General features: G+C 49.7%; 1 protein-coding gene across 2 annotated transcripts in view; it reads right to left on the minus strand.

The window, feature by feature from the left end:
* Window positions 1-225: 225 nt before the first annotated feature.
* Window positions 226-13,904, minus strand: part of ADAMTS17 (ADAM metallopeptidase with thrombospondin type 1 motif 17) — a gene marked incomplete at both ends in the record, with an annotated part of 311,118 nt that continues 297,439 nt past the window's right edge. For both annotated transcript variants that reach the window (XM_080692601.1, XM_080692600.1), the window contains 2 exons: window positions 226-392; window positions 1,762-1,939. In XM_080692601.1, coding sequence (XP_080548727.1) covers window positions 226-392; window positions 1,762-1,939 — 345 coding nt within the window. The remainder of the gene's footprint in view (window positions 393-1,761; window positions 1,940-13,904) is intronic.

The raw sequence follows: 13,904 nt of genomic DNA on the forward strand, positions 1-13,904 counted from the left end.
CCAGTGGCTATTAATTAGAGAGAAGGCACAGAAGCACTAGTGAAATGTCAAATCCACTCTCAAGTTCTCTGCAGTCGAATCCTTGGGGCAGCCTTACTGGAAGGGCAGAGGTGTGCTTTAGGGGTCCTGGCCACGGGACCCCACTGGAGGTGGGGGGCCGTCCACTCGCTGAGTGCCAGGCTTTGGACCTCGAGTCCCAGTGTGGAGCCTCTGCTGGACCGTGTGTCATGAGCTTGGTGGTGAAGGCGGCTGGCGCAGCTTGTTGGCGTAGAAGTCCCTGCAGGTCTGGCAGCAGCGCTGGTACCAGCGCATGTCCTGGCAGAGGTTCTTTTCTCGGATGACCCGGCAGTACACCGTCCACTGGTCCCGTGTGCACTTGTAGGTCAGAGCAGCTAAAAGGACAGTGGAGAGAGAACGCTCAGAAGTTAGAAGGCACGGCCCATCGTTAGGGTGCGCAAAGGCGGCCGGGGCCTCCATCGCCTCTGCTCACACCAGCCTTACACAGGTTGATGAAGTCGTACCCTAGTCAGGGGCACCGTGGATGCCACTTTTTTACTGTGTGCAGTGCCCCTGTGTTCCACTCAAACGCGTGATGGAGAGCAGTGCCGGGCTCTCAGGGGAGGGAGCACCCAGGGCCACCTCGCTCCGGAGCTGGGTCTGGTCACTGTTAGTTTGTAGCAGAGCACACCATGATGGGTGGCTTATATAAAATAGGGTGGCATGGAGCACTGAACACCAAAGGTGCCACCAAAGCACAAGGCCAAGGTAAGAACAAGCGATCCACAGCTCCTGCAGGGGTTTAGCTGTGAGGAGAGAGAGCCTGCTTAACAGAGGCCCCGGAGGACACCAGACAGGCAATCCATGGGTCATTCTGCAAGCTCAAGGCGCCCAGCGGAATGCTTGGAAAGCCCCTTCGTTGGTGTGGAGTTTCTGGGTGAGGGACAGGGGCTTTGGCTCAGCTCACGTTTCCCAGAGATTCCCATTTGGAAAAGCATTAGCTGTTAAAGGGAGTTATCCTTTTGATATCAGTATGAAAATGACTGATCAATATAAAATGTTCTTCCTCTTCTCATCCCACCACTGGCCAGGGGCACGGGCAGGTACAGGGACAGGTTCCCCACACCAAGGACCAAACTGCTCACACACAATTTGCATTCTCTAATGTACGTGATGTACATTCACAACATATCAAAGTCATTCCCATAGCCAAACATGAGAAGGAGGGACGGGGTGGGAATGGGCGGGAATCAGGGAAGGGCTAATTGGGTGATGTGCGCACGTATGCCTCCACCATCTCGTACCCCATTAAGATGCATCACTACAATGCACCACTAAAATATTAAAAAAATTGTACTTTATCTGTTGTCTGTGTGCATCTCGGGCACTGCCCAGGGAGGATCCCCAGAGGAAAGCCCCAGGGCCTCAGGAATCATCCCTTCCCAGGCAGAAGCCCTTCCCTCGGCCCCCTCCTGCACAAGAATGCTAACATGTTTGGAGAACATTCTCTTGTGTTGATAGGGGGCCTAGCAGGATGTTCAGTGGGCTGTGTTTAAGGCTATAGTTAACAAATGTGTCCTTCCTGGTAATAAAATTCCATCTCTGAATCCTCCTAAATTCTGCCGCAGTGACAAATGTTGGCCTCTCCAGAGCTTACAGGAGGCCCAAGGTGGCAGCTCTCTGCCTTACAAAACTGCACCTCCCGCGGGGATTCCCTGGCAGGGAACGCGGCATCCCCTAGGAGCCAGGGCCGGGAGCACTCACCCAGGCGAGGGGAGGTGATGGTGTTCACGTTGACCTTGTCGTTGCAGACCTCCTGGTGGCACTGTCTGTAGGCCGCTGGCTTCGAGAGGGAGGCGCACTCGCTGCCGTGACGCCCGGTGACCTTGTGCATGCACTGCACCACGCGTGACTGCAGCCCCTTTCCGCAGGTCGAGGAGCACTGCCAGAGATGGGGCAGCCTGAGCTGGGGCCTGAGGGCACCTCCCAGGCCGGGAGGAGAGCCCTACCGCGGGGCTGGCCCTGACCATGTGATCATTCCCAGGTGCTTGCGACAGTGAGGACACGAGGGAAGGGCCCCTGGTGATGGGATTAGTGTCCTTTTAAGAAGAGAAAGAGACTAGACTATTCTCTGCACCATGTGAGGATATGGTACAACAACTCTCTGAACACCAGGAGGAGAGCCCTCCGCAGACACCAGATCTGCTGGCACCTTGATCTTGGGCTTGCAGACACAAGAACCATGTAAGAAAACTGGGCGTCATGTAGGCCACTGTCTTTGGTATTTTGTGAGGAGAGTCCCAGCTACTAAGACATAAGACAGATGACCCGTTAGTTCATCCTTGTTGCATCTCATCTCCCACCTCTGTTCTAAGCAGTTTAAATGGCGGGTCTCTCCACAAGAGAATGGGCCACCGCATCTCCCCGACGCTTCCTGCTGTCTGTGCCTCTGGGGCCTTTGCCCAGTCGTGACTGCCGTCAGATTTCTCACAAACCTGGAGGGTTGGAGCTTAGGATCCAGTGAAATTAAAACAAAAGGCAACTTCCCTTGCATACCAGAGTCATGGACTAATGTTTGAGGCTGATGGAGTTAATTTAGACACCAAATCCCCCATTGCAGCCCTGGCACCAAGAGACAGAGGTTGCTCCAACCAGGTCAGGGCGGTTGAGCAAGAAGGTTCCAAATTCCTGAGCAGTGGACCAGGGAGGCCTCTACTTTGTAGTTCTATCCGCCCTCCCAATATTCTTCTAGCTCTTGTAAAGTAGCCATGTGTTTTTGTGCCAATACCACAAAAATAAGATACCTAGACCAATGAAATAGAAATGGAAGAGCTGGGCATGGTGGCGCACGCTTGTAATCCCAGTATTTGGGAGGCTGAGACAGGAGGATCGCAGTTTGCAGCCAGCCTCAGCTACTTAGTGAGGCCCTTTGTAACTCAGTGAGAATCTGATTCAAAAGAAAGAATAAAAAATAGGGCTGGGGGTGTAGCTTGAAGGTAGAATGCCCCTGGGTTCCATCCCCAGTGCCAAAAAAAAAAAAAAAAAAATGGAAGAGACAGATCAATCCTTAGTTGATTTTTGACAGCGGAGCCAAAAATCATATTCTGGAGAAAAGATGGCCTTTCAACAAATGGCACTGAGAATACTAGATACTTATATGTAGAAAAATAAAATTAGACTCCAGTCTCTCACCCTGAACAAGTCAACTTAAATGGCTCAAAAACCTAAAAATTTTTATTTTGGTGGTATAGGAGATTGAACCTAGGAGTGTTCTACCTCTGAGCTACACTCTCAGCCCTATTTAATTTTTAAAATTTTAATACTTTCATTGGTACATTATAGTCTCATATAATGTAGTTCATAGAAACAGGGTCTAAGTTACCACATGCTAGCCTCTAACCTGTGGTCCTCCTGTCTCAGTCTCCCAAGCACTAGGATTACATGTGTGTGCTACCATGCCCATCTAAGACCTAGAAATTAGACCAAAAACTTTGCAGTTACTAGGGGAAAACATAGGACCAACTCTCCAACATATAGGCACTGGTAGCAAATTCCTCAATAAGACCTCCAAAACTCAAGAAATAAAGCCAAGAATCAATAAATGGGATGACATCACACTAAAAAGCTTCTGTACAGCAAAAGAAATAAGAATCTCAAAAGAGAGCCTGCAGAATGGGAGAAAACCTTTACCAGCTACTCCTCCAGTAGAGGACTAATACATAGAATATATAAAGAACTTAAAAACACAACAAAAATAACTCAGTAAAAATGGGCAATTGAACTAAATAGACACGTCTCAAAAAAGAGATTCAAATAGCAAATAAACATGGGAAAAATGCTCAACATCATTAGCAATCAGGGAAAGACAAAACAATACCGAGACTTCATCTAACTCCAGTTTAAATGGCGGGCCAAGAATATAAACAATGACAAATGCTGGTGAGGATGTAGGGAAATAGGAACCCTATACATTGTGACGGGACTGTAAATGAGTACAATCACTCTGGACATTAATACAGGGGTTCTTCAAAAGACTAGAAATGGAATCACCGTGTGACCCGACTCTACCACTCCTCGGTATCTTTCCAGAAGAATTAAAGGCGGAACGCTATGCTGACACACGGACATCTGTGTTTATAGCGGCACCATTTACAGTTGCCAAATTATGGAACCAACACAGGCGGTCATCAGCAGATGAACAAAGAAAATGAGATCTTACTCAGCCACGAGGAGGAACAAAGTTATAGCATTTTACTGGAAAATAGAAGTAGGGAATATTGAGCTAAGTGAAATAAGCCAGTTGGAGAAAGTCAAGGGTCATATGCTTTCTCTCATGTGGAAGTTGGAGAAAAAAACAGAAGACCACGGGGAGCAGTGGACCAGGGAGGCCTCTACTTTGTAGTTCTATCCGCCCTCCCAATATTCTTCTAGCTCTTGTAAAGTAGCCATGTGTTTTTGTGCCAATACCACAAAAATAAGATACCTAGACCAATGAAATAGAAATGGAAGAGCTGGGCCTGGTGGCGCACGCTTGTAATCCCGGTATTTGGGAGGCTGAGACAGGAGGATCACAGTTTGCAGCCAGCCTCAGCTACTTAGTGAGGCCCTTTGTAACTCAGCGAGACTCTGATTCAAAAGAAAGAACAAAAAAATAGGGCTGGGGGTGTAGCTTGAAGGTAGAATGCCCCTGGGTTCCATCCCCAGTGCCGAAAAAAAAAAAAAAAAAAAAGAGGGGCCAGTAAAATAGAGGAAGAAATGGGGGAAGAGAGGTGGCGAGGAGAAAAAGAAATATCGATGAAGGAAATAGTTCAAACAGTTCCATATCCATTTATGAAGATATTGCCAATCTCAATAACACTACAGGGAGGGGGGCGGAGTGATCCGGGGAGGGAAACACGGGCTGTATGCACGTCTGTTTGTATCCCTTTGAACGCAATTGTGATGTATAATTACTATGCACCAATAAAAGCATAAGAAAGTAGTCCCGGGCCACGTGACCTTTCAGTCAGCCGGGCACTGCAAATGCGACAGCGTTTCCGTAAGCTCCAAATGGAACTGGAAAGTTCCCATCACCCAGGGGTGTCACAGCCGTCCCGGTGTCAGAGCTCCTCACACTCGCCACATAGTTTGTGGAGATGCCGGGATAAACAACCCACTGTGCTGCCAACCCTGTTAGAGGACAGCACAGCCAGTCACGTGCGGGACAGACTGCTTGACAAGACGTGACTATGCCACTGGCTTGTGTATTTACGTTTCAGAGTGTACTATTCTACTTACAAAATGCTTAACACTGTCTGCTCGGCCTGCCGCAGCTCTTTACTGTCTCCTGGTTGCATCGAGAGTCCGAGTGGAGGGACTGACCTAGACCATGTAACAGAGCATTTCCGAGTACCTGACCCTAGTGCTAAGTGGTGCGTGACTGTCTTTCCCAGGGAGGGAGCTCTGTGTTCTCCCCGACCCCGCGCCCTGAGCTCCTTGGCCCTTGCTCATGTTCTCAGGAGCCCTCGAACCCGACTCTCCGCTAAGTCTCTTACCAAGCAGAGACTGTATCCACATGCGTACCTGGTACCCCAGTGTCCACACAACCCCTGATTTATGGGGCTCTTAGAGTGCTCTGCAAAACTTTAATAGGCCCCGTGCTACACTGCGGTGCCCAGCTGGAGTTACTAATGGCACCTCAGGGTGCAGAGAGGAGAGCAGGGCTGTCCTTGAGATGCGGCACATGGAAAGCATCAGGTGCTTGCTATGTCCTCCCCTGGGGCCTGACCAGGGCCTGTGCTGGAGGAAGAACCTTCCTGGGGGGCCGGAGAAGTCAACCGTGGGGTGACAGGCCCTACCAGGCATGAGCTGGGCAATTCCCTCTGCTCTCTTGCGTGGCACGCAGGATCACGCAGATGTTTTCACTTGAGACAGATAAGCATCCGGAGGGAGTGTTGCTGCGAGGGCCACTGATCTTCAAATCACAGGAGAAGTGGGAACCACAGACAGCTCCCGGGGCCCGGCGTGTCCAAACCAGCCCTAGGCCTCTGCTTCATGCCCGACTCCAGATCCCACTAAGCCACTGTAGGCTGCTCATGGTTAAGAGAAGCCACTTTGGATGAAAAAATGCAGATGCCTAGGCCCCATCACAATTTGGGGAGTGGGCACTGGGGCACCTGAATGTTTAAGGGGTGCTCAAGTGGAGAGATGAGGTCACACAGGAGATTGCCCCCACCAAGGAGACTTTGAACGTGGGACAGAAGCTATATCAATCTGATTTTTGCCTGGGGCAGGGAGGTAGGGGTGAGGGGGGATCTTGGAGGGAGCTAGGATCTGTTGCTTGGTGTTAATTAGTAAGCCTGGTATGGTGGCACACACCTGTAATACCAGTACTTGGGAGGCTGAGATAGGAGAATTGCAGGTTTGAGGCCAGCCTCAGCAATTTAGTGAGAGATTCTTAGCAACTCAGGAAAGTACTGTTTTGAAATAAAAAAAAATAAAAAGGGCTGGAGGTGTAATTGGAGGTAGAACACCCTTGGGGTCAGTCCCAATTACCCCCCAGCCCCACACATACATCCTGGTATCCCAGACTAATAAGACCAGACCGTCTACGTCCATCACTGTAAACTTCTCCAGGGGGTTGAAATGGGTGGTGGGAGCCGAGCCCCTGACGTAACCAGAGCTTCAGCCCGGCGTCCCATGCAGACGGCAAAGAGCTCTCTTTCCTTGTTGGGAAGTGGTTGTATATTTATGTCCAGATATAGATAATTAGTCCAGAGTCATGTCCAGCCATAGCCTTGGCTTCTGAGAGTCTATGCAGGGGACAGGTGTGCTCAGATCTAAGGGGCGAAGGCTTCAGTCCAGATCGCTCTCAGACGAGTAAGTGGTCTAGTGTCTGCACAAGAACAAACCTCTCTACGGCTCTCGCAGGTGGGGAAGGCTCTCAAGGATTTTGTAGTCAAATACCGTTGGAGAAAATGCTGCTCACTGGAATGACCTTCATCAGAGCTCATGACTGATGGTCTGATGGAGACCACCTGGGGGCTGGGATTCAAAAATAAATGCGAAGGGGGCAAGAAAAAAATAAAGAGAAAGGAAAAGAAAATGAAAAAAAAAACAACAACAACAAAACAACAAACCCAAGCTCGTCCTGAAGACAGAACTTCATAATTGCGAGTGAGGGAGGGTGGTGTAAGAAATGCTTACAGATCGCGTGCAGGAGCCATCTGGACAGGGGTTCCATCGAGGGCCTAAGTGCACTCGAGGGGAGCTAGGGAGAGGCCGGAGCTATGCGCAGCCGCCCGCACCCAGGCAGGGCAGAGCCAAGCATGCCAGGGCTGTGCAGAGCAGCGCCAGAACAACGCCGTCGCAGGAGCTCAGAGCGCCAACGCAGAGCCAGGCCGTGCCATTGTAGAGTAAGGCCATGCCAATGGAGAGCAAAGCCATACCCATACTGAGAAAAACCGTACTAACACGAAGTCATACCAATATCAAGCTTAGCCAAAAGAGAGCAAAGTCATGTCAGTGCCGAGCAAAGCCATTCCAACACAGATACCTACATAGAGCAAAACCACATTAACACAGAACAGAGTCATACCAATACCAAGCCAAGCTGTACCGATAGAGAGCAAGGCCATGCCAATATACGGCAAGGCTGTGCCAATACAGCATGGCCCTCTGCCACGGCTTGTGCAGGTGTCTGGCAAGAGCGGCACGCACAGACATGGTGGGGCAGCATCTCAGTGGAGTTGGTTCCAATGACCCTGTGTGCTCTGGCAAAAGGCACAGGCGCCTCAGGAGAGGGAGAGGAGACAGCGCACAGACCCCACGAATACTAGGTTGCGCCACACAACATCACTCATTCAACTGTTTGATCCAACCGAGGCAGCAGTTTCATAAGGCTCAATTTTATATGTTACTAGAGAAAGGAAACACCAGCATTTCTCAATTCACACAGTGTACATTCCAAGCCGGGCATGATGGCGCACGCTTCTAATCCCAGTATCTGGGAGGCTGAGACAGGAGGATCAAGGTTTGCAGCCAGCCTCAGCTACTTAGTGAGACCCTCTGCAACTTAGTGAGACCCTGTTTCAAAATAAAAAATAAAAAAATAGGGCTGGAGGTGTAGCTCGAAGGTAGAATGCCCCTGGGTTCCATCCCCAGTAGGGAGAAGCAAAACAGAAAGTTGTACATTCCAGGGTACAGTGAATTGAAGGCTTTTACTATATCACTTTAAATATGAAAGCATAAGTATATTAATAGGCATTTCAAGGGGGCATCTGACTAGGGCATCTTCCACCTACACTGTGGAAGACTTTGATATCCAAATGGGTCATGCAATTATGAAAACACCCTGCTCCCTGGGAAATCGGGGGATTATCATATAACTGGGATCCTATTTCTGTGACAGCTTGGCATGGATGAAGGCTGTCTTTGGATTAGAAGGATTTATGTACTGATTGACAGGAAACACCCAAAGACATGTGGCTTTTCTCTGTCTTTATTTAGACCACTGGCCATTGAGCCACCTGCTACAGGACACACCCAGGAGGGAAATCTAGGAATTTTCCATTACTTCTCGGGGAGGAAAGCATTAAGGCAGGGCAGGTGTCTGTTGAACTCCTGGGGGTGGGGAGATTCAGCACAGGCCACCTTGCCCATTATGTTCATCTGGCTTCTCTGCATCCTCTGACTGGAGGTACCCAGGCCCTCCTGGGGGAAACAGTCTGGCTAAGACTTTTGTTATGGGGCTCAGTACGGCTGAAGCACAGAAAGAAAAAAAAAGCCCTCTCATTTCTTCTGCAGGTACGGTTAGTATATATGTGAAAATCAGGGCAGGGACAAATCCCACAGATCTGTTAATGTGAGGACCAAGCATAAATGACAAGGTCTCTGCCCAGAAATGATCAATAACTACCATAAAACTCAGGTGTTTGGGGTGATTTTGAAGACCAACATCCTGTCTTGTTCACCTGCTCTGAGTCCAGGTGAACCTGCTCTGAGTCCTGAGTACAGGTGGTGTGCTCGGGCTTCCGTGACAATGTGAAACTTTCCAGAACAATCCTCAGAGGCTGATGCTGGCCCCTGAGGTTGGTAGGGGCCAGTGTCTTGCCCAAGGTGAGAAGAAAGACAGGTCCCAGCTGCCTCAACCATAGATTGACTTCCATCTTCCTGTGTGAATTATGAGCTGGATGGAGCTTTGATGGGAGGCCAGGAATTAAAACACAAGGTCACTGGTTGCCTAGCTCTAACATTTACTCATTTTCTCCCCCATTATGGGCCACCAGCTTTTAACCTTCCAATCTATAAAAAGAGCTGCTCCTGAACTCATGGAGGGAAGCTCCATCTCCTTCCACTGGGACCACTGTGGCCCTCGCCACTCTCCAGGGTATTCATGAGGCAAAGCCAGGGCAGGGCAGGGGTGGAGTCTGCTGCTTCTGCTGCACCCCATAGACTATGTCTTGGCAGAGACATAGTCTTTACTTATCTGAATTAACTTTTGCCAGACTCTTGCTGGAATCTTAGAGGGTTCTCACAGATGAGGTCTATGAATGGTTCTAGTTCACTTTGAAGAACTCTTTTTTTTTTTTTTTTTTTGATACTGAGGATTGAACCCAGGGACATTCTACCTCTGAGCTACACTCCTATTTTATCTGTTTGTAAACAGGGTCTCACTGAGTTGTGAAGGGCCTCACTAAGTGGCTGAGGCTGGCCATGAACCTGCGACCCTTCTGTTTCAGCCTCCCAAGAACTGGGATTACAAGCGTGCTCCACCACATCTGGCTACTTGGAAGAACTTTTGAGAACATAGGGGAACTTAGGCAGCTCCACAGAGGATACCTCTGCAGGTTAGGTGAAAAGACAAACAGGTTAGAAAGTGCCATGCACAGACACCATCCCTGATAAGTCGGGGGCCCTTCCAGACTCTGCCCCGCGAGCCGTATCTCACGAGAGGAGGGCGGCCTCATGAGTAAATCCCACCCTCCAGAGATGCATACCTTAAAAAGGGAGGTCCCTCCCTTCCAGCCTCCGGATGGGCCGAGTCCTAGCACTGCTCAGCCCCCCATTCCCGGGAGAACCGTATGATTAAAAAGCTGATTCCACGTGTACTGGACCTCTCTCATGTTTTTACATTGTATATGGACTTGCATTTTATTTTACATAATGGTGCCGAAACTGGGCGGACTCTTGTCCTTACGCCATGTGGCCCGGGCTCAGAGTCTGCCCCGAGCCTGGTACACGAACCCAGTAACCACGCCATTCAACTGGTGGCCATTTTACCCAGGCACGTGCTCGCTCTGGGAGCAGCCATCTTGAACGCCTCCTTCTAGACTCCCAGCCAATCCTGGGAGCCAGTGGCCATCTTGTATTCTCATCCGCCCTGATTCCACCCCATGCTGTGCTCCCGGCTCTGCAGCCTTTCAGCGGCTTACACTGAGGTAAACTTCCCCTGCTTTGGGCAAGCGGGTTCCGGCTTTTAGCCTTCAGAACTTGGTTTCACGGCTGTTAATAAATCCAGAATTCTGATATCCAAGTTTTCCGGGGGGCTGGTGGGATTTGGGACGCCGAATCCCTGCTTTCGTCCTTGCCTGCTGACCAGTCACGGGGGGAAGTCAGCCATCAAAGATGGACTTCCAGCCCGCACTAGGCCGTGTTCTGGTTAATCTCCAGACTCTGGGTTTATCCAGGGAACTGTGCCCCGAGAGGCTCATTTTTTTCTGCACTGAGGTCTGGCCAACATATGATTTAGGTAATAATTTTCGATGGCCTGAGATGGGTATGTTGGATCTTAGAATGTTGCCTGCTCTCAGTAACTTTTGCAAACGGTCTGGTAAATGGCCAGAGGTTCTGTACATACAGGCCTTCGTGTGCCTGTGTTCCCGGCTTTCTTCCCTTCCCAGCCAGCCGCAGCCGCCATCTTGGTCGCCACGTGGCAACTCACAGGCACCACCTGGTGGTCCTTCTGGGTCACAGGCCTGCAATTCTGCTGACTCACAGCAGCCATTTTGCGAGGACACGTGGATGCCGGAGTCTGACCTGGCCAAGTTACAGGCCCCATTCCCCTCTCTCTTGGCTCCGCTAAGTGAAGTGGCTGGTACAGAAGGCGTGGTCCGTGTCCATGTTCCTTTTTCCCTTCCTGACCTTGCTTAACTTGAAAAGAGACTGGGCTCTTTTTCCGCCAATCCCTCCGGTTTTTTCAAGGAATTCCAGCATGTTGTATAAGCATATGATTTAACTTGGCGGGATCTTCATTCTAACCTCTTTGACTCCAGATGAATGTGATCGTATTCTGAAGGCTGCCAGGCAACGGGCCGATCAGGCTCACCTAACCAACTCACAGCTTCCTACCGGTACAGCTGCGGTTCCCTCCGAGGACCCCCACTGGAATTATAATGGCAAGGAGGGAATAGATATGAGAAATCATATGATACAATGCCTTCTTGATGGTTTGCGAGATGCCTCCCATAAGGCAGTTAATTATGATAAGCTTAAGGAAATCACCTAGGGTCCAAATGAAAACTCAGCAGTTTTTCTTAATTGGCTGCAAGAGGCTTTTACCCTCTATACGTGCCTAGATCCATCTTCTGAGGCAAGGTTGTATCAGCCACCCATTTTATTGGGCAATCAGCCCCTGATATTCAGTAAAAATTAAGAAAGGCTGAGGACGGTCCTCAAAGCTCCATCTGAGATTTGGTGAATATGGCATTTAAAGTTTTTAATTCCAGAGAGGAACAGGCGGAAGTTGAGCGTACACTCCGACTTTGCTTAATAGCGGATCTATAGTCGCAAGCCCTGGTAGCAGCCCTGAGGCCAGCGGAGGGAGGGCAGCCCTTGGGGTGATGAGCACCACCTAGGGGAGGACGACAGCAACGACAACCACCTCCAGGAGCCTGTTTCAGGTGTGGATTGAATGGCCACTGGAAAGGCGAGTGCCCTTGGAAAAGCGGTGAGCCCCAGGTGCCTCAACACATGGGGACCACCCTTCCAGGCCAGGACCCATCCCTGGCCTGCTTGGCCTGTCTGAGGACTGACAGTTCCTGGATCCCTCATTCTCCTTCCTCCATCCTCCTTGCAGGCCCAGGGTAACTCTACAGGTACAGCGTAAGCCAGTCTCCTCTTTGGTGGCCTGCACAATCTTTCCATCCTTTCAGGTCCTAGTTTCCCTTCCAAAATCTCGGTCCGATTGACGGCAAGTTCTCCTGCCCATGCACTACAGGCCCTCCTTTACAGGATAAAATTGCTCTGCCCAAGGCTTAGGCCATATCTAAAAAGGGCTCCGTTACAACAGTCCCATGACAAATTCTCTTGCACAGTGTTGGGGCCTACTAAGCTTTGTTTATTCACAGCATAATTCTCTTTGATGTTTTTATTTTAGCAGGTCCACTTGTTTACATACTATGGTGCTCTCCCTCTTTGGATGCCAAACTGCCATAAGTATTAAACCTCTGAGAAATCTGTTACTGATGCTTCTGATTCAATGGCATGTTTTCATTTGACCAGATGAACCCAAACCCACTCACTGCTGAAAAGAGTGGCGTGTGTTTCTCTCAGGAAAATGCTGCTATTAATGACTCTGGTCTAATAAAAACTACTAAAGGGTCCGTGTATGTCTTCCTCAGGGAAAAGGCTGCTATTAATAAATCTAGTGACAATCTACCTCATATCTAAAAGGGCTCCTGCCCAACCTGGGATCCGCTCTCACGATTTGTTATTTTCTTTAATAGCCCCTCATCTATTAAAGTTTCCTCGAATGCACATCACCAAACTATCCAGGGTACCCCCAACTCTTGCTGCAGCCACACTCCCACCTGCCCAGTTCTGGCAGACCCGACCTCTCCCGTTCAAGGGGCCCCCTTACGACACCCCTTGATGGCCCGAAGCAGCTCGAGTCGAATCTTCGCCCATTATCACCAAAATAACGGGATGATAAGTCGGGGTCCCTTCCAGACTCTGCCCCATGAGCTGTATCTCGTGAGAGGAGGGCGGCCTCACAAGTAAATCCCACCCCCCCCACCCCCGAGATGCATACCTTAAAAAGGGAGGTCCCTCCCTTCCAGCCTCCGGATGGGCTGCGAGTCCCAGGACTGCTCGGCCCCCCATTCCCGGGAGAACCGTACCATTAAAAGCTGATTCCACATGTACTGGACCTCTCTCGTGTTTTTACATTGTTTATGGACTTGGATGTTACTTTACAATTCCATTTCTGCTCAATATAGATGTGCATGTATCTCTTTATTTACTTATTTGTTTTGGTACTGGGGATTGAACTCAGGGGTGTTCTACCTCTGAGCTACACCCTCAGCCCTTTTTATTTTTACTTTTATATTTTGAAACATCTAAGTTGGTGAGGTTAGCCTTGAACCTGTGATCCTCCTATCTCAGCCACCCAATTACTGGGGTTATAGGAGTTTACCACTGCATCTGGCTGTGTGCACATACTTAAAAGTTTGGAAGACAAACCATCAAAAAGCATACTATGCCAAGATCCTGTATGGTTTCTGGACCAGCTTTCCTTTTCGTGTATGCTACAGTATGGATTTCCTATGGAAATGAAACTGGAGAATCCTGCCAACAGCTCTCTGGGAGGCGTCAGCACCTACCTCCCATGCCTGCTGTGTTTTCATTTGAGTCGAGGTGGCATCAGTCTTGGGATCCTGCCCCTGGCCTCAAATCCACGGTGACATTTCCCCTTTGAGCAGCGCTGCGTGGTCAGGCCAGGGGGAGCAGAGCACTGGGGAGCAGGGCTCGTATTGGGGGCTATAGCCTACTTAGTAGCTTTGCTTCCAGGAAAATTAACCATTCTGAGCCCCTGGTTCTTTCTGTGAAGCATGAGGACAATCAATCCTCACTTTCTGAACTGTTTCTATGATTGGGGGTGGCATCCGGGATACAGTGGGCCTTGACTACTATAGTGCTACAATTTTTTT

This window comes from Muscardinus avellanarius (assembly GCF_963383645.1).
Source record: "Muscardinus avellanarius genome assembly, chromosome: 3".
Classification (NCBI taxonomy): Eukaryota; Metazoa; Chordata; class Mammalia; order Rodentia; family Gliridae; genus Muscardinus; species Muscardinus avellanarius.